At 40.6% G+C, this 27953-nt stretch overlaps 3 protein-coding genes across 4 annotated transcripts; 1 reads left to right on the top strand and 2 right to left on the bottom strand.

Moving 5' to 3' along the window:
- Positions 1-103: 103 nt before the first annotated feature.
- LOC124070949 (C2 domain-containing protein 2) lies at positions 104-16715 on the bottom strand. 2 transcript variants are annotated; one of them, XR_006845265.1, is made up of 14 exons: positions 15834-16715; positions 15301-15396; positions 13609-13728; positions 11571-11672; positions 10880-10996; positions 9280-9388; positions 7372-7480; positions 7193-7257; positions 6019-6134; positions 5726-5894; positions 4698-4939; positions 3997-4264; positions 1029-2733; positions 104-432 (listed from the first exon to the last, which is right to left on the bottom strand). XR_006845265.1 is itself a non-coding variant. In XM_046411316.1 (13 exons), the coding sequence occupies exons 1-13, from the start codon at positions 16113-16115 to the stop codon at positions 2513-2515; spliced, it is 2016 nt and encodes a 671-aa protein (XP_046267272.1). In that variant the 5' UTR covers positions 16116-16715; the 3' UTR covers positions 104-2512. The 2 variants fall into 2 exon arrangements, 1 of the variants encoding a protein (XP_046267272.1); XM_046411316.1 differs by having other exon boundaries at positions 104-2733.
- Positions 16716-16973: 258 nt separating this feature from the next.
- On the top strand, positions 16974-18398 carry atg101 (autophagy related 101). Its single transcript, XM_046411317.1, has 2 exons — positions 16974-17501; positions 17590-18398. Exons 1-2 carry the CDS (start codon positions 17250-17252, stop codon positions 17992-17994), a joined length of 657 nt encoding a protein of 218 aa, XP_046267273.1. The 5' UTR covers positions 16974-17249; the 3' UTR covers positions 17995-18398.
- A 974-nt stretch (positions 18399-19372) lies between these two features.
- Positions 19373-27733, bottom strand: zbtb21 (zinc finger and BTB domain containing 21). Its single transcript, XM_046411315.1, has 2 exons — positions 27588-27733; positions 19373-24557 (listed from the first exon to the last, which is right to left on the bottom strand). The coding sequence occupies exon 2, from the start codon at positions 24553-24555 to the stop codon at positions 21487-21489; it is 3069 nt and encodes a 1022-aa protein (XP_046267271.1). The 5' UTR covers positions 24556-24557; positions 27588-27733; the 3' UTR covers positions 19373-21486.
- Positions 27734-27953: the final 220 nt, after the last annotated feature.

The following is a 27953-nucleotide window of genomic DNA, read 5'->3' as shown; positions in this document are numbered from 1 at the left end:
AGATAAAAGCATTGAAATGGTATTTCAAGATGTGCACATTTACAAGTTACAGGAGGACTGGGAAGAAGTCACTACAGCAAGAACACTTAAAGGGACAAGAAAATCTCAGTTATTCAATCAATATTTATTGTTGAAGAAAATGAAATAATTCAAATGTATATTAGTTACAGTCCCTGCAGGGAAATGACTGACATTCTGCAACAACAGTTAGGTCAGCTTCTGTGCGCAGAGCAGACGTTAAGAAAAAAATAACATCAGGAAGCAGTTTATTAATCACATACAGACCCACTGCTTACTGAATGCATAATAGCAGGTTGCCATAAATAAGGGCTCTGAAGCTGATTAAAAACAACCCATCTTCCGCTCCATTCCTCAGAGTTTAGAGGTGATTCTTTCTGAATGGCAACAGAATTTTCTGCTTTCGGCCTGAATCTGAACACAATGGACTACAGTCAGTGATGGTGGAGGAGGGCAGGTGATGAGATGACATGACACAGCTCTATCGTGGACTGCTAAAGGTCCACTGGACAGGATTCAGGGGCACGAATGGAATATGATATTTAAAGAATTTCCCTTTGGGGATAAGTAAAGGAATTCTGATTCTGATTCATTGGTGTATTATCACAATAAACTAAGAATTGTTGTGTATTCGCTAACTTAAATTAGCATTTTTTGTCTACAGAGGGAGGGCGCCACGGTCCACCATGTTTCTATAGTAGGCTAGAGGAGAGAAACCAAACACTGGCTCCACTTCCAGTGTTAACAGCCACTGCGAGGGATGTTTAGCTGGTTGCAATCTGCAATCTCACCACTCGATGCCACTGAAACCTACCCAGTGGACCTTTAATACCAAGACAACCATATGGATCTGCAGCAGAGCGTTGTCAACAACAAAAACATGTTTTTAATTGTGACAGTCAATAATGTAAACAGTTAACATATATGTTATGTGCATAGCCTTTTTGATTATAGACATTAATGATGATGCAGAAACATGGGGATATGTTTGTCTCTCAGAGCCAACTCACTATAGTCTCTCAGTCCTCTGGTGAGATGGTGGATGAAGCCTCAGGAGCCAAAAGTTATATCAAGTCCAGGAACAATTCGACCCCGTGACATCATCCTCAGAAGAACTGTAGGGCAAACTGTTAGTCCTGCCTGTCACTCCGCTGCATCAACAACTTATTGAAGAAACAGTAGTTAACATGATGTACAAGCTGCTTCCAGAAAGAAAATACAATCATTAGCTGGATTAAAAAAAAGCAGCCAAACGATGTGGTTGCTCCTCACACTTTCTCTTGTTCATGTGTTCAAAGCTACATCTTTTAAAAACAATAAAACATCAAATACAAGACAAAGGATTTCATTCAGATGAAATGCAGGATTGAAATGAGTGTAGAACAAATTTCATTAGTGCGTAATGTGACAAGTATGGCCAAGTATAATGTCACAGTCCCTGGATAAAAGTTTCACGCAGTTCCCTTTTGACACATTAACAACCCTGCTGACAGTAGTGTACAAGAGGAATCTTTTAGGAAGACAAAGAAGAAAGCTGCATATCATTTGAAAACACTGCAGAGAGAAATAAACACAAAATGCTCACATATAGCTCAAGTTTCTGTTAGCCACAGTGTCATCGCTGCTTATGTAACTTATGCTATTGGGCAGTGTTGCATGATAACACGCCCTCTGGACATGCCAATCACGAATGTCTGGTTCTGATAGCTTTGTCGGACAAAAGGCTGACGTTTTTCGGCATTCCTTGGTTTTATAGCTTTTATATGCACATTACATATAGCTGCTGTTGGGTTAGAGTTACGGATTTATTTGGAATAAAATTACAAGGGTTATAAACAAATGCCATATTTCATAGTATTAGTGTCAAAAAGTAGCTGTGTTACTACCTCCCACTTGCACCAGGTGTGCAATTATAAGATCATCTCCCTTTGTTTAAACATGAATTGCTATCATAAGAGTAGTTCCTGTCATTGCACTTTAAATAAAAGGTACTAAAACTGTGCAAATCATACAAATACCACTCTTCATCTTTGGTCCCGCCGGTCCACCGTAGGAAACTTACGGTTTACAGCAGGAAGAGTTTCCTCTTTACCCTCAGCATCACTGAGGTTAAGAGTGTCAGCCCACATCAGTCCTTTCTGTCCGGAACAAGGCCACAAAAGCACTTCAAGATTTCAAAATGTTGCATAAAAGCAAATAAAAGACACATGCAGAATAATATCCTCTAAAATGCCACTAGTCCAACGCAGGAGGACCCTCATCCACACATGCACACACTTGCTTTTGGTGGAATACCCACCTCTTACAGGAAGCAGTAAATGGCAGTAAAAGAGGATATTTTTCTATCTACACAGCTTTACCATTCCCAACATAGGGACCCCAGTATGCAAGTCAGGCATGAAGGGGGTTTGTTAGCTAGGAAGTTTGCAAGTGCAAGTCTGAGGTGGAAGTGGTGATGGTAAGAACTGAGGTGACAGGAGAAAGGTGGAGAGGGTCACGCATGTGGCTCCCCCATGGAGGTAGAGCCGTTGGCTTTGCTCTTATTCTTACTCTTGCGGTTGAGCATACGGCTAAGCGTGGCTGTCCGGCTGGCCCGCTCCACTGCGGCCGGAGACTCCAGGTAAACCAGGTCATTGTGTGACTGGCTCATCCCCGGGTCCTTTCGCTGGTGACGCCGCCGGAAGAAGAGCTTGGCACTCTTCTGAAGGAAGCTGCCTGTAGTGCAAAGGACTGTGTCACTTAAGATAACAGGCATTTACAATATTCCTTCTAAGTGTTGGAAGTAGCAGCAATATGAAGATCTGAAGTAGCAGTGGCACAGAATCTGTGTTAGTTGGAAATTGTTGGTTATTCATTGTTAAACTTTTGCATGGACAGAACTGGTTGGAGAAAAAACATTTTTTCCCCAATGACTGCTAGTCCTCTGTTGAGCTTTAGTGACAATCAGACTTAGAAAACCTGTGTTTAATCTCCAGCTAACACGTATTGGTCTGTACCAACAGAGAGCAGCCACATAGCCCATCCTTACTGCAAGCATCATTCCTTCCTAATATATCCATAATGAGCTGCTGTTCCAGTGTCTGTGGATTGGATTAGCTTGATAAAACATGATAAGTGCTTTAAAAACTAATTAATGACCAGTGGACAAAGCAACACCTGTATCCTCCAATACAGAATAAATTCCTCAGCAAAAGGCTGAACAATATACAACACGGCAAACAATTGTTATTATTATTACAATATGAGAAAATGCTTAATCTCCAGTGTGTGTGTGTATGTGCGTGCGTAGTATTTTAGCTCTGTAGTACAGAGTTTGCATTATGGCATTTTGATATTAATCTTTAAAATAAAATTATAGACTGAAATAGTGAGAATGGTCTTTGCCACCTGTAGATTCTTGCCCAGTGGTCCTTATATGCAGTACATAATATTCTAAGTGAATATCACAAAATACGCACAGTACTTGTCTATATTGTGCAGCCCCACAACACTCGTTCTAAAATATAATAACTATATGTGTACTGCTATCTAATTGTTTTTACAGGAACTGAAATTGAATTAGACATTACAGAACAGAACAGCAGAGTTATCTACTCTACTGATAGCTGATGAACACTACACATACTAGAGAACTGAGGATACTACAAGCAATGCATGAAATAACTTACTCATCTGGACATAATCTGTGCTTAGCACTGCTTTCCTCTAAGATGGCAGTGTTGATAGTTCAAAAAGGAAAGGTTGAAACAGTAGGAAGGAAAGGAAACACAAAAACAGACTTCATCACAGAGGAGCAACAGGTGGCCATGAAAATAGCCAAATGGAGAAAATTCAAGTTCTGCTTTTACGTCAATATGTTTTTTAGGAATTTAAAGTGTGATTTATAGAATAATATGCATATAAATACCAGTTATGTCACAATTTCCACAGGCACTCATGGCTTCAGACAGCAAGTGAGCCCCTTCTGTGACCGCTCACCTCTGCTCTTCTTGCAGCTCGTCTCAGACATGCACATGGATAGCGATGTACGGTCTAGTTCCTCTCCAGTTTGGCTCTCCCAGTCCTCTGGAGGCCTGCCTATTCCACTGGGCCCTGCCTGGGGCTCAGACTCCTCTGGAGGGCTACTGGTCCCTGACACAATCGCTGTGGTCACATCCTGAGTAGAGCTGCCTTCTGATATCGAGGCATCCATCGCAGCAGCATAGCCCACCATCAGAGCTAACTCATCATCCTGAGACAAGGGCGTCTGTAAAATTAAGCATATTTACATTTTTAAACTTCACTTCTGGTAAAGCTATATTTCCCTGGATTTAACACCTGCTAATGCAACCGTTGCCTGTGGCATCATGGATGACTAACTATTTGCACTGGCAGCAGTGGGGACCTGTGATCACCTGTTTTTTGGTGTAACTTTTGCAGGAGGAAAGCTCTTTCACCCGGAAGACCCAGTTTTAATCACTGGCACTGAAGTGTACAACACAGGGACTCTCTTCTTGCTTCAGGTTAGGAAACACTACAGCTTGATAGGGACACTCAAGACTGGCCACTCCTTGGCTACTACGCATTTCCCACTTATTTAAAACCACTGTATAAAGAATAAGTGAAAGAGCGAAATAGTAAAAGGGAACCAGTAAAAAGCACCAGTGAAACATGTCTCTTGTACTGGTACTCATCCTTACTTTGGCAATGCCTGAGATGATGATGGTACTCTTCTTCACTGGAGACTTGAGCTTCTGTTTGGCAGACTGGTGAAGTTGTCTGATGGCAGCCTCAGCAACCGGGTCTGTGCCGTTGAGCATCAACAGCTCAGTATCAGAAGAGGACAGGGCCTTGCTGACTGTGGTGCCCAGCATAGATGCCTGCTCTGAAACGCGACGCTCCGACAGCTTGGGCTTGTTAGCTGCCGCTTTCTGGGTAGGATCTGTGGGAGCACAAAGTCAGCTGCATCGTGGGTACAACGGAGGTTCAAAACCAACACTGTTAGTGTATGAAACTGCTTAATATAGTTGGGGGAAAAATGACTGCAATTTTAGCTGAGGCTCACTAGAAGGCCTATAAAATTGAATTTAACCATCATTACTGTTATTATTTCCAACCATGCTTCTCCTACTATGACATGTCACAATGTCTTTTATTAATAAGGTCTACTGACATCTAGAAGGTCACCACACTTAAGCCAAACTGCTGAACTCACTGCTGTGTAGATATAGTGTGAGTAAGATTTTAGAGATCACCGACACATCTCATTTTATCACTTGCTCTTACTTGTTTTATCTTTGTACTGCATGTTTTCACTCTCGTCTTTTTAAGGGAAGTAATTGGTCTAACAGTGTGTTTGAATGGTTTAAAAAGTGTAATCAAGTTCTACATGTATCATTCAGAAGCCTCTAAGTACAGTTTACAATGTTTTGATGTTAGTTCCCAACTTCAATAGGCACTGTAATAATAAGACTTATGCTAGCTGCTCTGTGAAGCTGTAATTAGGCTAAATGCTAACATCAGCATAGAAACACGCTTAAGGTCACAATGTTAACATGCCCTTGTTATGCAGGTATAATATGTACATTGCCTTGTGAAACCAAAGTTTGAGCCTATACTCTTGTTTTGGAACTGACTGCTGAAGCTGTTCTTACATTAACAGGTGTAGAACAAATAGAAACCTCCATGAGCCCTCATGTACTGTGTAGTCTCATAATCCATGCTGTACCTATGTTAAGTCCAGGAGGGAGTGGTCGACCGGGCTTGCTCTTCACTGCGGTGATGGTGGTGACCACCGTGCCACAGGGCATGACAGTACGATCCATCTCCACCCTTTTACTGGAGGCTGGTGTGGGAGGGTGCCAGGATCTCACCTCACTGGGCTCCAGGTAGGTAAACTGGAGGATATTGCTAGTGGTTAATATTCAAATTTGTCAATATGAAAATCTCAGATACATGAAAAGAATTCAGTCATATCTGTTCATATTAAGGTGTGATGACATTCCATTGTGAGAGTCTTACGTCAGTAGTAAGTGATCCAGTCACTCCATCTTTGGTCATGAGAGCAAATGTTTGCTGTCCTTTGGGCTGCTTCTTTACAAGATCAAAAGGCACTGACACCTGACCAAGTAAGGAAACTGAAAAAGAGACAAAACACCTAATGTAGTCTGGTAATACAAAAACAGTTCCAGCTAGTGAAAAATACAACTCTTGCTCATTATCACTGACAATACATGAAGATGGACGACATGACACCTCCTCAAAAGTGAAGCCAAAACATGTAGATGGGCTTCTTGGGGGCAAGCTGCAGTACAGATCATAAATCCATCCCCATCCACATTACCAGATTGGACGTGGACTAAACTAAAAACTCAGGTAGTCATTAAATAAATTTTTCAAAAGATGGTTTCTGAGTTTGGATATAACTAGTTATTTCAGGCTATAAAAAGGGGGTGAAACAATATGAATGACAGCTGCGTCCGGCTCGTGACCGACTCCAGGAGGTGTATGGACGGGATTTCAAAACCATGAATCTGCCGCCCAAACACTACAGTATGGATGTACTAAGGGAAGATCTATCTATAGACACAGCATCTATATATATAGATAAAGCAGAGCAGGGGCCATGAAAGCTGCACAGTGACGCAAAAAGCCCAAAACCTTCGACCTCCTGAGTATAAAATTACAGAGATCTTTCACATAGCTCCCTCTTTGTGTGGCCTGTAGAGCATCGGCACTAATGATTTCTATTGGCCTAACAGCTGCCTTACACTGTCGCCCTTGATGAACTTGAATGGGGATAACATAATTTAATCATGTGGTTCTTTTACATTTTCCAAATATCATTGGATCAAATTAAGATATTGAAACAAGTCATAGAGGTTTTGACTAGAATAAAAATTATCTACCATTTTACAGGTGCTTCTTTCACAATGAAAAAGTCTTTTTGGGCCCCTGTGCATCACATGACATAGTAATTACACGGTTTGGTCACACCTGATGCTCTGGGGACTCTGAAAACTCTGGCTCCAGTTTGTCAAATGACATCACCAGTGCAATATGCTTTTATCAGGTTATTTTGGCTTCACATTTGTACAGTGATAAGGAAGTGGCAATGCAGCGTCCATCTCCATAAATGTCAGTGGTCTTCATGAATAAAACATAAACATTAAAAGGTGCTCAGTAATTTCCCTACTCTCTTGAGGCTGTCCATCATTCATCAACTGAATGCTGAGCTCTTTTGAAAGTCCATTCAGTTCACTGAAATGGAAAATGAAAGAAAATACATTATTATAATGGACAGTATAGAAACAAAAACTAACAGTATTTTTGCAAAACCTGTAATGGTTTGCAGTGCTCTGCGGTATAACTCACAAGATAAACGGCTGATCCCAGGCAGGACTGGTTGTGTTCTTCAAAACAGAGGTGTTAAACCTCTGTGGAGGATCATCTAACTGCAGTACACACAGAGGATTCATGCTGCCTATAAACACAACAGAAAACAGTTAGCAGCAAAAAACAAAAAAGACAAAAACAAAACACACACTGTGTGATCCAAGGTCCAACTACAAATTTATTTGAAACTCTCTGAACAGCTGATCAAATAAAATATGTTGCTGAAATATTAAATTTTGCTTTGGTCATTTGCACTGCTTCACTATGTTGTGTATATGATGAAGTATGCACAGGTCACAGGAGACTGAAGAAAGTACTGGTTGTACTGAGCAAGGATGGAGCCTACTATTTCATGCAGCACTTAAAATTAAGTTTGTTTTGTTTTCTAATGAATACAACAGCAGCAAGAGCCAACAGGATAAGCATGACTGCTCTTCACTTTAAGGAAGGAAAATAGATAGTGAAGTGTTGAATGCTGTGTCATGCCTCTGATGTACAACATCTGGAGTCCTGAAAACCACTGAGTCACAATTAGATAGTGACTTGACACAGGAAGCTGTTGTGTATAATGTTAAGGTGTAAGAGATCATCACAGGATGATGTTTTAAACAGATAAAGCACTGTTTACAACTTTGATGAGAGGATGAAGCAGAACTATCCTTCTGGTCACCAAAAGAGACGAGAGACACACATAAAAAAAATAAAAAATAAATTTAAAAAAAAAAATTTGAGAGTGAAATGCAGCAACAGTAAACAAGCAAACTCTGTAAGTTTGATGTCAGCAAATAACAGTAATGTCGTCTAATGTGTGTCTCTGTCTGTCTTGTTAGTCTGTTTGTAACTTGCAGCCACTTCTAGAACTGTTCTGTGCCTGACAAAACAGAGTGAAATATAACTGTTTATTACATTTGATAAACGCCATTCAAATGCACATGCACTAAAAGAAACCCGAGTCAATGTGTGCATGTTTGTGTGCAGTATGTGTGCATGAGCGAGAGAGGAAGAGAGACAGTGTTTTCTTTCATTTCTTTCAGAGTTAAAATATTTACCTTACGAAAAAAATAATAGCCTGATGCTTGTACTTTTTAAATATTTTTCCCTTGCAGTTACACAAGACCACTGGTTAAAACAAGGAAGTGGATGGTTTAAAAAAAAAAGAAAAAAAGAAAAGAAATAAAAGAGTGGCTTCTTGATTTTGAAATACATCACCCACAGAAGCAGGTAAACTTTCAACCCTGCAGAGCTTCAACAACGTACCCTCTGATGATAATGCCTTTCCTTCAGCCACAACAGAGCCTGAATATCAACCGCTGCAACATTTTTCCTGTAATTTTTCAACATGCTCTGTTGGCTGCCTCTTAACCCTTGGTCATCTTTTATTGGTGGCTAAGCATACTTGTCTCTGTGTTCGGTGTCAAAGTGCAGCTGCAGATTGTATTCTTCTGACACTGCCTCATTACAAAGAAGACATACCAGTTTGTCTTCATTACACAAACACATATCCACTTTGCACACTCTCTTCCTTCTGCAGCATCTTTTCTTTTCTTGGAAATTGCTCTCGGCTGTTACAGTCACTGTTACGAATGACAACCACTTGGAGTGCCAACGCTGGAAACAGCTAGAATGATAATGAGGGAGCCTTCGGGTATACTGATAAAAAGCAGCTAGATGCCTTCAGTATGTGTATAAAAAAATCAAGATAAGATAAGATAGGCCTTTATTAGTCCCACATAGGGGATATTCTCAAGATGCATTCTGGGATGTATATACCTACCCAGAACAGCAGTGAATGAATGAGAAATATGGGCTACTATAGGACTTAACAAACCCAACTTGTCTTTTTGTTAAGACTTCATTGAAGTTGGGTAACTAACTCAAATGTCCCACCTGCAGCATCTTCCTGCTGATTCAATGTCACCCGGATGTTCTTCACCAGCAGCTTCCAGTCGTGGGCACGGGGGGGTTTGGGGGGTGAAACCACGTTGTTGCGGACTTCCTGTTGGGGAAACCACAGTAAGCAAATAACGACATTCGATCTGCTGCTGGCAATATTAACAGCTACGACGCAAGGAAAGTACCGTACGCTGTCCACAGCTTTTTCACACAGTGGCAGCACAATGTGGTATAAACACATGACAAGGACAACGCAAAACTGAACTGTCAGAATAATAATTTTAAAAAAACTCATAAGGGAATAAGGATGCTGCTGGCTTCTCAACATCCCATTTTTTAATGTATAGTGGAAAGGAGAATTTAACAACTGTTATGAGTACTGTTGACAGCTGACAGAATGTACTCTCAGCCATGATTTGCACAGGATTCTCATTTCTTGCCAAAGAATTTGCATTAGGAGTTGGCAGTTTTAACCTTGAAAGACCAAATGAATAAATAAATAAATAGATGAATAAAAGGCCTTTAGACACACAAAACTGTCTGAGCTTCACAGCGTCTATGATAATTGCTTTAGAATAGATCTTTCTGATCTGACCTGTTGGCCCGTTGAGATTATCTCACAGATTCAGGTCTTAACTGTTGGCCTTAAGACTGATCAGCTCAGTCATTTTAAACCTTTAAATCACATTGAATTCATGTGTCAGTAGGTTAACGTCAATTACTGCTATAATAATTAGCTGATAAGTAAAGGGACGAAAAAATGAATCCAACATTCCCGGGTTACTGCCTCTAAAATGGGAAATGGGCCTGTTTTTCTCCAGTTCATAAGAGGAAAAATTATAAACATTTGGAAAATAGGACATTTTGAGACTCATCTTACAGAGAGGGAGTATGCACACAAATAAATAAATAAATTATAACCACAGCAACTTTGAGAAGAATCTGAATTGCCAAGAAGTTATGCCAGTCAGAACTAGTTGCCTTGTGAGACTTGGATATAAATGTATAGATTAAAACTGAGATATTTTTTGAGTGGGCAGCATAAACATGTCATGAACAACATTCACAAATCAGAACCTTCTAAGCTATTATGGTTAAGAAACAGTTGCTTATTTACACATCCAGCAGTGAAGAATAACATTATGTTTCACTCTCTTTAAGCTCTGCTTTTGGTCTCTATCAACTCCTGTGGAAATATCTGGCACTTAAGTTGCTCAGTGCTCCACTGTGTTCATGAGCTACTTTCTAACTACGTGGTGTGAAGATTGGTATGGTGCAGCTACCGCGCAGTTGAGCTTCATCACTGAAAACAGCTGCCTGCTGCAGCCAAAACTGACACTATGAGAGCTGTGAGACTGAACCAAAACAGTGCAGTTGGACAGCAAAACAATGAGCTGAGACTTACTGGAAAGCATAAGCTGCAGATTCAGCTGATAACTGTCATGTTGTAATAAATACTGATAGCAGCTGCTTTAAAGTTGGATTGTCAGTACGCAGCACACTGACGTGACAGACTTGTATAGACTTGTCTGCATGGCGTTCTTGTGTGGTAGCTGTTAAGATGTCATGCATCAGGCATCGCAACTGCGCTCACCTTGACCTCTGAGGCCTGAGCAGGCCTGCAGTTCAGTAACACAGAAGGATGCGTCACACATAACAGCTCTCTCAACTGCTCCTTTATGGGTACCACACTGGATGTGCAGGGATTGTCCTGATAGAGACATGATATCAGACAAATCACACACATATCAAAACCATATTCACTGCATTACACAAAAACATAACCTGCTTTGTAGAGGTCAAAAAACAAAATACACACTCACTTCAAATGTTAAATTCTCCCACTTACATGACAAATCTGACAATTAATAGAAATGTCTATAAAAACAGAACATCACAGACACACATTCAGGTTATTGCAACACAAAATAAGCAATCACATTTCACACAGTGTTAGAATAGCACTCAGGTCTTGTCCACATGTAGACAGACATTTTTCAAAATGGATATTTTTCCATTCAATTTTAAAAAATGATTAAAAAAAAAAGAAAAACAAAAAACTCTGATTGGAAAAATTACTTCACATGGCTCTTCCTTAGTTGACATGCTGTAAATAACGTGATACATGAGATACAGCTTTCTAAAAAAAAAAAACATCTCCGTTTTATTAACCTCAAACAAGAGGCCAAAATGCATAAGAAAATGTTTTGCTAAATATCCTTTACTTGTGGACAAAGCCTTGCATAGAGAACAGGTATGTCTCATTTTCCGCAGCCCAAGATTACCTGTGTGAAAGTGGGTGTCACATGCAGCTCCCCCATCTCCAGATGAGACACTCCCCAGCTCACCTTGAACTCATCTCCAGCTTCCTCCATCTGTAGATCAAGCTGAGCGACACAGGGGAGACAAACTCATGATGCCTTACAGAACATCTATTTGTAAATGCAGATAAAACTGACTGAAATGCAGTATCAGTGCTGGCTCTCAGGATATCAACCATCATATCAACATGAAACACAGTTTTGGGATGTTAAATCACAGAATTGTTAACTGGTAACTTTAACAATTATGTTCTTGTGAGCTTATGGTTCCTCACTTGAAAATAAATCAGTTTCCACAACATTAGACATAATGTATTAGATTATTTTTCATTAGTTGACTTAATTCTAAGGCCTGAGCAAAGAATTTCCCTTTGGGGATAAATAAAGGAATTCTGATACTGATGCTTTGTCACACAAATACATTAACCTGTCAATCTATTCCAATCTATACTGGGTGAGGTTCTAATTAGCAGTGGGATTCATTTGTACGATTTGAAGTGAGACAATAACTGTATCTTGTCTCTTAAATCATGTTCTGTATAACAAGCCGGCATAACAGAATCTTTAACAATCTGTTTTCAATCTCAAAAAACAATGCATAACAAATGTATGCAATACTCTCTGACCAGCCTGACAACACCTAGCTCAGCTGAGAGAGAAAGTGAAAGAAGAGAGAAAAGAGAGAAGTAGAAAACAGACGGGGCCCTCCTGTTGCAGCATGCCTGGATTCCAGTGTAAGACTGAACGGCCGCCTCTGTGATGCCAAACAAAGGCCTCATCAGACAGCACTGAGGACGCTTAGATGGATCCAGAAGAACAATATGACAGGCGGCATTGACCTGGATTAGTATATACAGCAGCTTAAACTGAAAGGCTATGTTAGCATAATAATAAAACTCTGTTCGCCAAGAAGTAAACTTTATATCACCTGACTAACTATGACAGGAGAGGAGTGCCTGCTGCAAAGTCATATGACAGATATGTAAATGCAGTTTTTGCATTTCAAAGATGAATGAACTGGGATGTCACATGTTTGTCCCTCATCACATGCAACAGGAAGCGTGGTGCAGTACTCTGTTAAAAGACAAAGTTCATTCAACAGCACATCACACTGCGTGTATTACTGTGTCAAAATACTGTAAATGCTCAGAGCTTCTGTTCAACATTTCCCAGAACTAACAGCATCACCAGCTAGGAGCATTCTAGCAGAGTCTCAGTCAAAAGCTAACAAATGTTTCAGTGTATGGATGGAGATGTTTGAAAAGGCTTTCTGACTTTTCCAGGCTAAGCTGAAACAATCAGAGTGAAAAGGAGACAAGGGGCTTCCTTTATGTTCCTACAACAACAAACGACGATGAAAACACAGCAGGCCCGACTTTAATCCTGCCTTTAGCTTTCGAGTCTCTAACTAAGGGTGTATTTATGGCACAATGAGCTCTGGAAGGATGACAAGCACCTTATTGCTTTAAAAATAGGCCTTAATACAATTGGGTTAGCTTGTATAGCTGCTTGTATCCATACACTGGTGTGAAGATTTAAGACTGAACCCAAGAGCAGGATGAAAGCTTAACGCACACTACGCACTGCATATCCCAACACTTCAAATTTGACTGCACTTTATGTGAACAGCACAACTGAGTCATGCGAATATTCTGGTGAAAAATGAACCAGGTCAGATTTGTCCACAACAAATAAAGTACATAACTTCAGAGTTACATCAACCCTGTATAAATCCCTGCTAACAAGGTGGGCACACCTCACTGGAAATGGGCATGACAGTGAAGACTCCTGCCAGTAGTGAGTCAATGCTGGAGAGGCACATCATGTTCAATAAAATCTCCCATTAAACTAAACCACAATGACTTCCAAGGGATGTAACTCTTGTTTTCAGACGTTTGGGTGTTCAAGGTATATTCACAAAAGAACACATGGTATTGCTGTTTTTTTGTCATGAAACTAAAAATTTCTATAAATGCCTTAGGGTCAACTATAGTATGTTTACCTGAAACACCAATGGAGCTATACAGGCGGTGTATTTACAAGGACCTGCTGTAGCCAAGGCTGTTGAGGTTGCGCTGACAGAGAACTGAATCCTCTCTCCAACCACACTGCAGGAGGCAGCCTGTTCAGAAGACACAGTGAGGCATTAGTATAATAGAAATCTACCAAAAAAGTTGGAACTGACAGCATTTGCATGCAACTCATGTTGTACAAATCTGTAATACAAATCTACCAAAAATGTTGGAACTAACAGCATTTGCATGCAACTCATGTGTAGATAAATACACAATGTATTATGAAAGCAAATCAAACAGGGAAGGAAATTGGAATTTGTACCAAATTGTAAGATGTCACATGTCCATGCGTAAAAGGAACTGGAGAGATTCGTAAATAATACATTTCTGTTAGTACGTGTGTAAAGTTGTAGACAAGAAATGCATGGCAGAAAGAAAGAAAAAGGAGAGAAAAAATTTGTGAGGTGTGTTTATACCAAGAAAGAAAAATACTTCCCTTAAAGGAAGTTCACTCTGTACTGTGGAAAAGGAGGAACATCTACAAGCTTCTACAGGCTTTATCAGCAGATTTAATCATCCAATAAATCACTTTCATTACACTGGAAAGTATTAGTAATAAATTGCCACAAGATGGTTAAGTGTCCTCTTAGCTGAAACACATTTATTTCACTGCACTCATTCCGATGTCAGCGGAGGATGAGTGTGTCTCTGTCTAGGTATTAGATCACTGTGAGGGGAAACCTTAACATAAACATAGGTGCTGGTGCATTCCTGTCTGCCTGCTCCTCCTCAGTGCTGAGCTTGACAGTCATGTAAGCTTCTTAAAGCGCATGCATGCTTGTGAGCAAACACACACACACACACAGAGCATGTGGGTAAAAATAAGCCTCTGTTCATTAAACTCCCTACATTCACAACAGAGCACCTGGTATTTTGGGCCATATCATGATGATCACAAAGAAAGGGCTGAGTTTGCACTGGGAGCACTGCAGAGCCAACCAGGCCAGCAACACAGCAAGCAATTTGTCCCTGTCTGACCTCTCGAAAAAATAAAAGCCCCCCAGCTGCAGTTTGGCGTACACACAATCTGCAGCACGTTGGCACATAAGTTGTATAACTGATAAAAGAAGCATCTTACAAATGTTTCATAGGTTTTTTTCCAGCGGAAGTATCAATTCGTTGTGTCTTTTGATGAGGTAATGTGCAGATCTGAAAAAAATGTTAAGTTAATTAATTTGCCAAATCTAAAATAATGAGGGAAATGTTTGTGCAAAAAGTTGGAGAGCTGATGAGTCAGAGCTTGTCTGCTGCAGGCTAAAATACAGCACTGGCTGCAGAGTAGCTTCATCTGCAATGAATTACGGAAGGGGAGATTGATTTGAGGGACAGCCTTTGTCAATAAAGTACATAAACAAGGAAATTCAAAATCTATAAATGTCTGCTCTGCTATAATCCAGATGAATGCTAAAGCTGTCAAAGAAAACAAAGTAGATAATTTTTCAGAGGTTGGGAGGAGCGGACACAACACCAGCACTCAACAAACATACAATCATCTATATATCTCCAGAAAACTATATTCATTAATCACTCGTCAGATGCACCGCAAATCAGACAAAACATACCAAATAAAGGTATTTTCAGTGACTATAGTAATCAAAGACATGATGTACTTTAGGTACCTTGTTTCTGGCAGACCTCTGAAAGCTGGACACCTGCCTGACCATGAGCTCTGATGCCTTGAGATCATCCTCTTCAAAGGTTAACAGAACAGGACCCTGGTGAGGAACAAGACAGAAACATTGAAACGACAGCAGACACCCATAACACAATTCACAGAGCAGGAAAATGTAGTCGTTGCCAATAAATGAGCAATGATACTGGCTGTAATGTATCACACTGGAATAGACAGCGCATATGATCTGACTTGTTAATTCCAAGAAATGGAAAAAAAAAGGGAAGATGGTTCACAGGATATGCAACTTCAGAAGGTGCACATTTTAAACTGATGAATGTGCATTAAAGAGATGTCAGAGTAGAATGAAACTGCTGCTGTCAACTGTCAAAGTGGGGTAGGATCTTATGCAAGAGAGTCCTCAAAAGCTATCCATATGTTAGTTCTCATGCTCACGTTCTGTGACAAGCTACATTTTCTTTATCAAAGTCACTCGCCTGCCACAGAGTAGAGGGATGTCTTGGTGGTCATGAGACTTACCCCACGCTTCCTTGACTCGTCATTCAATGCTCTGCACCAAGCTCCTCTCCACTGACTTTTCCAGCTTTTCAGTGACAGCGCCCATCCCAGCAGAGAGGCGGCTTCCTCCTTCGCCGCATCGTCCTCTGCTGCTTTCTGCTTATTTCCTACACCCTTTTGTTGGAAATACTGTACGAAATACAGTATGAGAGTAACAAGGGACGCGATGAAAAGCGTGACCATGCATAGCCACTGCGGATCCTCCAAACCAAAATATGATCTGGAACTTTCAAAGTCGGACATTCTTCGCAAACGAAAATGATGATCACGGCTTAATACTCCTCCTCTGAGGAAATTCCTGGCAACCTCATAGTATGTGTTCTGTCGGGCAACGGCGAAATCAGTGAAAGCAATCTCTTATAACTGATAACAGCACAGAGCTCAACCCCCAAAACAAATTATGCTTGTTGTTATCCATTTTGCAGTACTCCATAGCAGCTTTAACAGGCTATATCGAGGTCTCAAACAACCCAAGCTGTTTACAGAGTGCTACGCCATTGTCAAACAGCTAAAGGTAGTCTCTGAATTCAAATAAACCTGCAGAAAAGCGCACTCTCCTCCCCCCATTGAAAATGGTTGTTAGCTTAGTTAGCTAATCTTCGCCACGGTTCGCTTAACTACCTATTCTTCATTAGCTATGTAGTCGACAAAGTTTCCCCAAATAGGAATTATTTACTACGTCTATGGTTAAGCTCCACCAGACGATATTCACATACTGAACAAGAGTCCCGGGGAACACATCCTGAAAACGAAGTGCAGCCCTTGCCTCTGGACTTGGTTTACAGCCCAGTCTGACTGTACAAAGTTGTCGTTTGGAAACGGATATGTGGCACAAACTGTAACTCCCAGAATGCACAGCGACAAATGGGAGATGTTGTTGTTCTCTGGTGGTCTTGCGAAACCAAACGTATTTCCCAAATGAAGCTGAAGCGCAGTGTGTACAAAGCATTTTTCAATCAGCAATGTGAATTTATACTACATTAGATAAACTAACCCACACCAAAGACACGAAAAACGACTTCAAAAATAGTTTTCTGAACTTCACGACTTGCCGTAAATTGATTCGCTGTCATAGCTACATCATCTTCCTGTCCCTTTTTGTTGCAAACAACACTACCTAGCCAGCTAGCTTTTACTATGGTGCCCATGCGCACACTGCGCACAAATTACGTTTTTAAGGTAGTGTAGCCTCTATGAAAGAAAATATTTGTATTCTAATATACTCTAATACACCGTGTGAGAAGGCCCCGCCCATTTGTAGAGGTAAACAAAGTCTATCTTCGTCAAATACCGTGATAGTGCACGCATACATTATCGTTAGCCATCGTCATCTTAGTTGGGTCGTCGCTTGTAAATGGAAATAATTATTATTTCGCAATGAATTGCCGCTCTGAAGTGCTTGAAGTAACAGTGGAGGCGAGGCAGGTTGAAGAGGCTATGCTGGCTTTGCTACATACCATTTTACTGCATCGCAGCACGGGGAAATTTCACTACAAAAAGGAGGGCACATACTCCATTGGTACAGTGGGCACACTCGACATCGACTGCGATTTCATCGATTTCACCTTTGTCAGAGTGTCCTCGGAGGAGCTGGACAGAGTGATCAGGAAAGCTGTGTCTGAATTTAAGGTAATTGGTGGTTTCAGCGTGTGATTGCTGACTGTCATGCACGGGCAAGCCTGTAATTTGTCGATTTTATCATGTGTTTTGGTTACAGGATGCTTTGAGCAACTCTGGCAGCGATGGCATAGGGCAGATCTCCCTGGAGTTTTACCAGAAGAAGAAGTCTCGCTGGCCTTTTTCTGACGAGTGTATTCCCTGGGAAGTGTGGAGCATCAAGGTCAACGTTGTCAACCTGGCCAATGAGCAGGAGAGACAGATCTGCAGGGAGAAAGTGGGTGAGAAGCTGGGCGAGAAGGTGATCAATGTTGTTGAAGTCATAAACCGTCACGAATATCTGCCAAAGATGCCCACCCAGTCTGAAGTGGACAACGTTTTTGACACCAGTCTCAAAGATGTCCAGCCGTACCTGTACAAAATCACATTCCAGATCACTGACTCTCTGGGCACCTCTGTAAGCACAACAATGAGACGGCTGATTAAAGACACCCTGGCACTGTGAGGCATTCAAAGAGGGAGAGACAAAAAGAAAATCTAGATGATTTTATCCATAACTCTGTCTGTAGTCATGCCTGGCAACTCTTTATGCTCAAGAACATGATTTGTCAGCTGCATTCCTGGTACAATGAAGCAGTGACAGTGTAAGCACCTGACTGGTAACTCTTTGATGTGGTTCTGATTTTGCCTGTATCTTAAGATTCTCACTGATTATGTAATGTTTATTTTAAAGATATTTTGTTTCAGCAAGCTTTGTTTTTCAGATACTCCTGTCACAATCTAGAAATGCAACTTCACAGTAGCAAGTAACACCATATAGTCAATTTGTGTTAATAACTTCAAATCTGTAAATTATTGTAAATCTTTAAATAAATATTGCTCATTGTGACTGATGGGAAGTAAAGTCAACAGTTGGCTCTTGTGAACTGAGGCTTGGTTCTGTAAACATATTCTCAGCTTTGAGAAGATAACAACTACTGGGAAGTACAGACTCACAGGAGTGGATTATATAACAACATAAAATTTGTTTTTTTTTTTTTAAGCTGGTTGTTTGGGAACAGATTTCCTCATCTATGTGAACACTTCCTCTCTGCACACAGCTTCATGGAGAGTGTGACCTTACACATGGGTAGGACAGGATTTCCAGTTGGCCATTTTTCCAAATTAAAGCGAACACCTCCCCAGTTCACTCCCGAGTTTCCAGTCAGAAATTGTCACAGTGTCCCACAGCGTGAACAACATCCCTCTGGCTCACGTTCATCTGCCAACAGGATGATGTGTGTGTCCGTTTTCATGTGTTTTAGTTCCTATGGTAGGTTGATCAACAGTTTTCTATTTCACAGTCACACAGATGAAACCGACAACTTTGTTGATTATCTATGATTTACAAGTGTGCAAAGGAAATATGCAATGTTTTTGATGTTTACATCAAACTCATAAATTTATTTAGTTTAAAGTGTAATGTCTCATTATAATGGGTCAGCAATTATACATTTGGAGATGTGGGAAAGATGTTCACAAGTGCGTCACTAAATAGTCTCATAATTGTCGTGTAAATACTGTATACTCTTAGATCCGCTTTGAAGTGCTGAGGCAGTATGTCAAAGTCAAAGCAGTGTTTTGGTGACAAACTAGACACAGTAAATTCAGAGAGTGAATATAGTTTAAATAAAAGTGTATCAGGGCAAAGAGTAAATTCAGAGATCCAGTGTTTCAATTTCAAATAATACAACGTTAAGCAGCACCAAACAGGGTCACTCAGGCTTCTGTAAAGTACTCTAAATGTAGCTGAATGTTGTTTGATTAAGATTTAAATAAGCTGTGGACCTGGGTAGAGTTTTCCACTTAAAACTAAATAATTAAAACATCACAACTGATTGCATATATATATATATCCCATTGTTATTCTTTATTACAGAAATGAAGCACAAAACCTGTAGAAAAACCTCAACACAAAACAACCGCAAGTCTCCAAAGCAACAATAATGCAACCAATGCAGATACAAATATTCATTATTGCAGTGAGAGCACAGGAATACTAAAAAGATAAAACTTTTGTTTACTAACAAAATTGGTACAAAATTGAGGATACAAACACTTCCATATACACAATTCTAATCTTTCTGTGAAACTTTCAGAAAACTTTTATCACAAGAAATTAAGAGCACTATTATCAATACAGAATTTCTCCAAAGAATTTAACATCACAATGCAGCTTGCGTTGCTCATTTAGTGGAAAACAAATTCCCACAGTTTGTGTGGAGCACTCTTTGAATGCAACATCTCCCAAATAGTAGCAATCATAATAATTTATGACGAAGTTCTAATCCACCGAGCCAAAGCAGAAGTAGGCCTATATACTTGTACAAGAATACAATTGTGAAACAACTGGAATACAATCAAAACACAATCTTTAATAATAAATCTTTAGGAAGCAGGAACACTCTTCAACATTTCAAAGAACAAAAGATTTGCTTCCCCATGGCTCCCTTTTCTTGACTTTACCACCTTGAAAAGCCTGAGTCATAAGTCATCTGAAACTCTATTGTGCTTTTATGTAAAACAATATTGACAAAGTATTTTTCAAGTTGCATAAGGCCATCGAAGCATTGTAAAGCTTGGTTAATTACCAAATGTGTTAAACTGCAAAAGTCTATCAGTATGTGAGTATTTACATAACACTGTTGTTGCACCGGGGCTGCAGATTTAGAGATGCAGAAATTATGATGATGTTTAATACACACAAATTCATATAATAATTTTTATCTTCATTATAAGAGTACATTGCAATGCTGCTGTGTGCTTCGCTTTCAATAAATATCTCAGAATGATTTCTAATGGTGAGCCAAATACTTAAATCACGTTATCTAGTATTTAGGATACTACCAAATCAACCCAACCCATTATTTTACCTGACAATTTCCCTATTTTTTACTATGAAGCTGCTCTGAGCACCTTTCACAAATGAGTTTTTTCAACAACACCTAGAAATGTTATTGTTACTTACCAGTGAGAAAAAAATATCTTCCTCAAATCCTATGACTGATGACTGCACTGTCTCATCCATTTGTATACACGTAAAAATGATACACCAGGCTGGTAGTTACGAAAATAAATTACATACACTGAGTGAAGACAGCAGTTAATTAAGGCTACATACTGAAATGCAATGCCTAAAACAACCTGTCTGAGGTGTGTTTGACATACAGTGCGTGATGTAATTCATTTTTATACTGAATGTCTTATTCAATCAGCCTGTTAAATAAAATTACAAGGCAACAAGGAACACAAATATGAGAACAAATGTAAAAGAATGCCAAGTATAAAGAAACAAAAAAGAAATTCTTGGGTCTTATTTATCATTTCCACTTTTGCAGCCTAAAATTTCAGCGAAAGGATCCAAGCAAACATTTCGTACTACGTCCCCCTATAACAGAATCAAACTGTTAAACAAAGTGCATATTGAATACATTGTTGAGGCCACCAATATTATCTTAAGGGATATATCACTCACATCAAGAGATAAATCTGATACAAAAGCAAAGCACTACTCTTAAATTCAACTGCAGCCTCCAAAAATTTAAAGCACTTTGTTCCACACTCTAAGAAAACAATGTATATAGTTGTACCTTTTTCACTGTGCGTGCAAGTGAAAAGTGGTACCTGTAAAGTGACGATTGGTGCAACTCTGTACCTTGTTTTCTCAAAAACACCTAGATAATTACGAGAAGATAACTAAAACAGGTTTAAAATAGATAAATGCTTGTAGCTCACTTTGACTGAAAAATAAACCATTTGTAATCATCTCATCTCACAGAGGAATCTAGCACTTGATTGCACATTCACGTTTAACACCTCTAATGAACATGGCCACTTTAATATATGACAATGGAGGCAAGCGAATAAGCTATACATTCAAAGTCTTCCTTTCGTAGGCTGAGGTGTGTTTATATTAGGTATTGTCACTCAAAATGCACTGCTATAACTTGTCTGGTGCTTACATGTGGCTATGACTCTGCTCGTGGCTCCAGAGACTAAAGGCCGTCTTGAAGGTCCTGTGACAGAGTTTACACATGTACTGCCTCTTAAACGTCAGGGCAGATAGAGATGGTGCATGGTAAAAGAGTGTGTCTGATTCCTGAGGGCCACCTGGACTCTCCATGCTGTTTGACCTTGACAGAGTGCTGTGGCTGCTGGGTTGCCGTTCTAGTTCAGGCCTCTTTGTCTTGCTTACTGATGAGCTACAGGGCTCTGGGCTGCTGCACTCCTCAGCCGTTGCTGCAGTGATTGGCGCTGTCTGGGTGGACTGGAGCACGGAGGCCTGTGGGGAGCGACGTTGAGAGTTTTGAAGAGTTGCGGGCGGGGAGGGAGACAGAGGTGAGGGCTGTCTGTCCATGTCTTTGGCTACAGTTTCGTTAGCAGCCGACATGTGAGACTGGAAGTGGCTCCAAAGACGGAAGTTGGTCCTGAAGGCTTTGTTGCAGATGTGACAGATGAATGGTTTGATGTGGCATAGCAGCTCCTGGTGTCGTTCCAGGTCTTTGCGAGAGCCAAAAAGATTTCCACATTTCTCACATGGCCACACACCAGGTTCCTCAGGCCCACTTTTGGCAGACTCTGTGTTTTCCCTCTCACTAACAGCCTCCTCGAATGGCTCCTCCTTCACTACCAGCTTGCCGTGGTGGCCCATGCTTAGGTCCTCAGGCACATAGGATGAAGAGTCTTCTGAATCATACAAGGGTGGACCTGAGGAGTCACTGTAACTTATGTTCTCTCTTGAGCTACTGGGTGCTAGAGGCTCATCACTATAATGCTCCTCTCTGGGCATTTCAGACATCTGTTCATTGTTCTCTTGTTGCTTCTGGTGAAACTGGTCTTTAACAGTCATCATGTTTTGGTTGTGGACTTCCACCTGGTGGCGCCATATGCTGAAGGAGGACTTGAAGGTCCGCATGCATTCCAGGCACGTCAGTTTCTTGTACTTACAATGCGCCTCGTGGTCCTTCTTGACTGTTGGACTTGAGAAGCGGAGGCCGCAGTAGGGGCACACAGTTGCATGTCGACAGCCTCTCTCATGGTCACCCTGTTCAAAGAGTGAAGACAGCTTCATATTACAAAGTCTGCAGGAGTAAACACCAGCGTCTGTATCCTTCTGCTGAATGATCTCATCCTGTTCCTGATAGAGAACGCTCTCGCTCCCTGTCTCCTGGTCAGCTTTTTCAGCAGGATGCGTCCTTAAATGCTGTCTGTATTGAGATTGGAACACAAATACTTTCCCACAGTAAGGACATATGAAGCTGAGCCTTGATCTCTTTTTGGTGAGTGCAGGAGATTGCAAACCCTGCTTATTCCTCTTTAACTTCCAAAGCAAAGCTTTCTTTATTTCCCTCTCTCGCACAATATCTATCAACTTCTTCTGAAATTTGTCATCCAGTACAGAGGAGCTGGAGGATGAGGCTGGGTTTTGTACTACACCATGCTGAGTTTGGCAGTGAGTCCACACTTTGAAGTTGGTATGGAAGCGCTTGTGGCAGATGTCGCAAGCATACGGCTTTTCTGGGTTGTGATACATATTAACATGGCGATGTAGTCCAGCACTGGACCTGAAAACCTTTAAACAATTCCAGCATTTGAAAATTTTGTTCTGAAGTGGCTCCCCACTGTTCTCATTAGAATCATTGCTGGCACTCTGAGGTACTGTTTTTGACATGCTCCCATCAAGAGAGAGGGAATGTTCCTTAAATATTTTGCTCTTCTTGAATGGGTATCTTCTGTTGTCTGGCCTTTCCTTTCTTTTTCCAACAGAACTGAAGTCTGACCTGGAACCTTGGTCATAATTTGTTTGCAAGTCTTTAAGATTGACTGGCAATGCATCTCCAACTGTGATTCGAATAATGTCCATGGGGTCAGCAAGCGGACTGCTGGGCTCAGCTTTCACACTGACCTTTCTTTCTACCTGAGTTTCTTCATCATACCTACTGGGGTACTTTGACCTGAGAACCAGGGGAGATGTTCTTTTTGAATTGCCATTGTGAGCAGATGTTTCTGGCCCAGATGCTTTTGATGCCATTTTAACAACTGATTGTTCACGATTTTGCAGCTCCTTGAGCTCCAGTGTTGGTGAAAAGACGGGAACAGGGCTGTCCATGGATAATGATCTTCGGAGTAGGCTTTTTATGAGTGGCCCGCTCCTGTCAATGGTCTGGCTGGGCTCGCTGGCCTGACCCTGAAAGGGCACTTTGGTGTGATAGTGGTGCTCCTGCTCCTCATTTTCCTCTTTAGTGTCCAGATCAGTGTCAGACTGCAGCCTGACATGCTGCACTTCAGCATCACTGAAAGACACTGAGGATGTCAGCTGGGGCCTAACAGATGTGATGTTTGATGAATTCCCTTTTAATATGGAGGTGTACGGATAGGTGGACTTCTTTTCAGCAGGTTCACTCTGTTCAGATGATTTCCTACTGACGGATTCAAAGTCTCTAACTGATTCATATGAGTTGTGTTCAGATGGAAGCTGGGATGACTCTCTAGTAGAGTGGGGAGATGATGATCTCTCTGGTGTTTTCCTTTGATAATTTGAGCGAGAGGGATGTGTTCTGTCATTCTGAACCCGATACACAATGACACTCCTTGTCTGGACATCATTCTCATCTCCTTCTGAGAATGAAAGCCTTTTTCTAGACACACAGTAGGATGCATGTGGCCTTGTTGACACAATGTTGGTAAGGAAAGGGATTCCAAGGCTATAGCCCAGCTCTTGAATGGCTGCCAGACTGCCTTTGTCAACAAAAAGTGAGGAGGAGTAGATGTAATTCAGAACAATTTCGAAGGCATCAGGCTCACAAAAGTCCAGGTTTACAACTTTCAGCGAGTCTGCATCCATCCGTGTGAAGAGGGACTGGAAATACTCACTACTGGCCGCCAGAACACTCTTATGGGCCTGGTACCTCTGGTCTGCCACAACCAGGACAACATCACACATCTGGCCCCGCAGGCGCTGCTCATTCAGAGCCCCTAACACTGAGAGTGCATGGGAGGGATTGCTGTAATGCACTAGGCTCTCCATAGCTGAAAGACAAGAGGATTACATTTTAGTGCAACAAAGTAAATACCATAGGTGATCATTAAGTGTGCACTAAATTAGCCTGTTATAGAGACAGGTATGAATAGACACAGGATCAAATACCTGCCCTATTGCCCTATATGCCTGTGTCTACTGGTCTTGTCATTGCTCATGCCACAACACCATCAGTGTCAGAGATAGTGTACTCTGTGAATTTCCATTATATTATAATAAGTGGCCTTTTTATATATTCAACACTTGTGTCAATTATGATAATTAGATTGGTTGATGAACACCAAACAAATATGACCAAATAACCTCTAAACTTCAAATAAAAACCCACCACAAGGTACTGGGCCCTGTGTTTTTCAATCAAAATATTGTAATTCTACTTCATTTTTTTTTGACAATTTATGAGAATTCTTGTTATAAATGTTACAAACTAAAAGATATATCACTTTTCTGATAAGGCATCACTATTACTTTATTAAAGAATTCCTAAAAATATAAATGTTGTAAATTCTTCATGTATTAAAGAGAGAAGAAATTGATTTTCTTATGCCTCAGTGCAGACGAGGGCTGCGGTCGAAGGCATTAGTTGTACATATTATCTCTCCATCTGTTCATTTGACAAATTCAGTGTGTGTATGTAAAAATATATATACTGTAAATAAAGCTGATTCTTCTTCTTCTATATCATATTTGGTTGATTATGTAGATCCTTTATGTATCAACATAGTAATGGCTTCTATGCTGTGGCCTAGAGGTTGGAGACCAAAGGGCCACCGGTCCTATTCCACTTGGGTGGGGGTGGAGCGATTAATCAAACCCCAATCTGCAATCTGCCCCTTGACTGGTGTGGAGTCAAGCTGTAATCGCAGTTTTTACATAAAAGCAGTAATTTATAAGATATCAGCTGCAACTTGTTGGTAAGTAGAGGCAACGTGAAGCAGTGAAATTCAGTGGTATTCAGGTGCATTTCTTTATTAATGTATCCTACACTTTAGAAATTGCTTGGCAGTGTTAACTCGCCATTTTGCTTAATAAATGTGTGGTCTATGTGCAAGCAAATAATTGTTTTAAGGTAACTATGCCGACAATTAACAATTCTTTTCTTTACCACAACAGAAACTACCACACATTACCAAGTCCCAACAGTTTTTCAACAGAAGATTTTCTGTTTTCTGCCACTGTAAACTGAATGTCTTTGAGCTGTTGATCAGAAAACAAACAAGATGCCATCTGCTTGATATTTTTAAACCCAAAGATTAATAAATAAAAAATATTTGGCAGATTAAATGATAATAAATAATGACTGTTTGCAAGGTAACCTCTGCAGTTATAACAACATGGTGCCCATTAATACAAAGGGACATAACAGGTTTATGGGCATTACATCATGTTTGTAGTCAAAAGGTGTGGAAAGACAGCTGTAAAGTCACCCTCAGTGACACTGACTAATGCAGGAAGTTTCAGAGATTTGCCTTTAAAATAAAGGCTTGTCACCGCACGATGTCTCCCCTACATGCATCATAAACATGTTCAATGTGCTTATCTGAAACTAAACCTTAACCTTAGGGCAGCCTGTATGTGGGCTGAAAATTAAAACGAAAGGGGCAAAAAAAGGCTGCAAAAGTAGCACATCTACACACTACACTCATTGCTGAGAGCACATGTTAATAACTAACTCATATGAAAATACCAACATCCTTACTTTTCTCACCTACACTAAGGGGCCTGGGCAGCAAGAGGACTGATAAATTGAATCTGAAATTTTAAAAGTGAGTGGGACAAAACAGGAATGCCCGACCTCCCTATCCCCAGCCCTGCAATAAATGCTTTGTTGTTTTTTTTGCAATTGTAAGTTGTTGTTTTGTTAACTCATTTAGAAAGGTGTGGATTACCTTTTGGAGGATGTAATTTGTGCTGCTGTTAGAACCTTCATAAAGATAAGGTTGTAGACGACATCTGTTACCTTTATTAGTTTTAACTAACAAGGGCAAATAATAAACTGACAACTAAATGTATTTACATTATCCCGAAATAAGTTGTTAATTTATCCAATTTGTTTACATTGTTCTCATATATGTAAACATGTCACAACACACAGACACAAAGTAGTTGTTGTTAAAGAGCACTGTGTGAAAGGCCTCTATTAGGTAAACTGGAATTACCTTTCTAAATGCAAAAACAACTTAATCTTTATCTACTAGCAGTGACCTCCTTATTTATATGTTCAGCGCAGTCCTTGTTTTCTCAGAAATAACGTACGTTGAGCCTTAAGGCGTTTATTTTGAAAACGGTGACCGGAAGACATGTTGTTGACGTTATTGACACTTGCTATAATAGGTTCATGACCAGAGGCTTCATTCATTCATCAAAAACTAAGAACCGCTCTGTTGACTCTGCATCGAAACTTGCTGTGCACGTTTAGAGGACAACAGAGAATATTGAGTCGTGTCTGTTTTCTATGAGGAAGTCGAGTGAGGGTTTCAGCATTAGATCACCCATGAGACGTGGCTCAATTTCTCATGACGGACAACTTCTCCTAACGACACATCGCTTTCAGTTTAGAAATAAGTTATGCGGGGTTTTTTTTCTCTTGTGGTGGAGAATGGCGAAAGAATCGAGGCAATAACCGTTTCAATTTACAACGGATATTCAAATCAAGAGAGGAAAAGTTAAGCGCGTTTAAATGGACTCCGCCGCCGTAATCCCGGAATGAAAACACAGTCGGTGCAGACAGAGAAGCTGTTGGTGTGTGGGGGAGTGAATTGTACCCGTTACCCCCCGGTGGAAGTGGTGTTTTGTGTGTTGTTTTCCAAAACGGTTCAACCCGGCCTGAATCGGCGCGAATGCTGGTTGCAAAACAGGTTGGAGCTGGTCGGGTTTTACAGCAGCACAATCTCCCCCTTTCGAGTTACGTCAGGGAGGAAAAGGAAAAAAGCTTCTCCTTAACAACACTCTACCAACTATGTTTCACCCTCCCTGCTAATTTTGTTTAACGTTAAGTTTGGTTGTCTGTCTACACTTACCCTGCCCGTCGTCAGTATGGTCTTTCCTCCACACAGCCGGGACTTTATTCAGTGTTGTGTAGATTTCTGCGCGCTAGTCGTGATTCCATCCATCTTGAATTTGACGTCATCCCACACCAGGGATGAGGTCATCGCAAAGAACGCTCGTCACGTGCACTGCGCTCTGATAGGCTGGTAAAGTACCAGGAGGCGGGGCCAACGGAAGACTAGAAACTGAGGCTAATTTAAAGGGATAGGACATATTTTTTCATTTTAGCTGTTAGTTTTTCTGTTTTTTTCAATGATTTTTAGTCTTGCTAAAGGTTGCTAACTGAGGTTTCACTCCATATTGCAAGTGATCAAGTATTTGTTCTGTAATTATTTGTG

This window comes from Scatophagus argus, chromosome 14 (genome assembly GCF_020382885.2).
Source record: "Scatophagus argus isolate fScaArg1 chromosome 14, fScaArg1.pri, whole genome shotgun sequence".
Taxonomy (NCBI): domain Eukaryota; kingdom Metazoa; phylum Chordata; class Actinopteri; family Scatophagidae; genus Scatophagus; species Scatophagus argus.
This window is presented reverse-complemented; position numbering and strand designations above follow the sequence as displayed.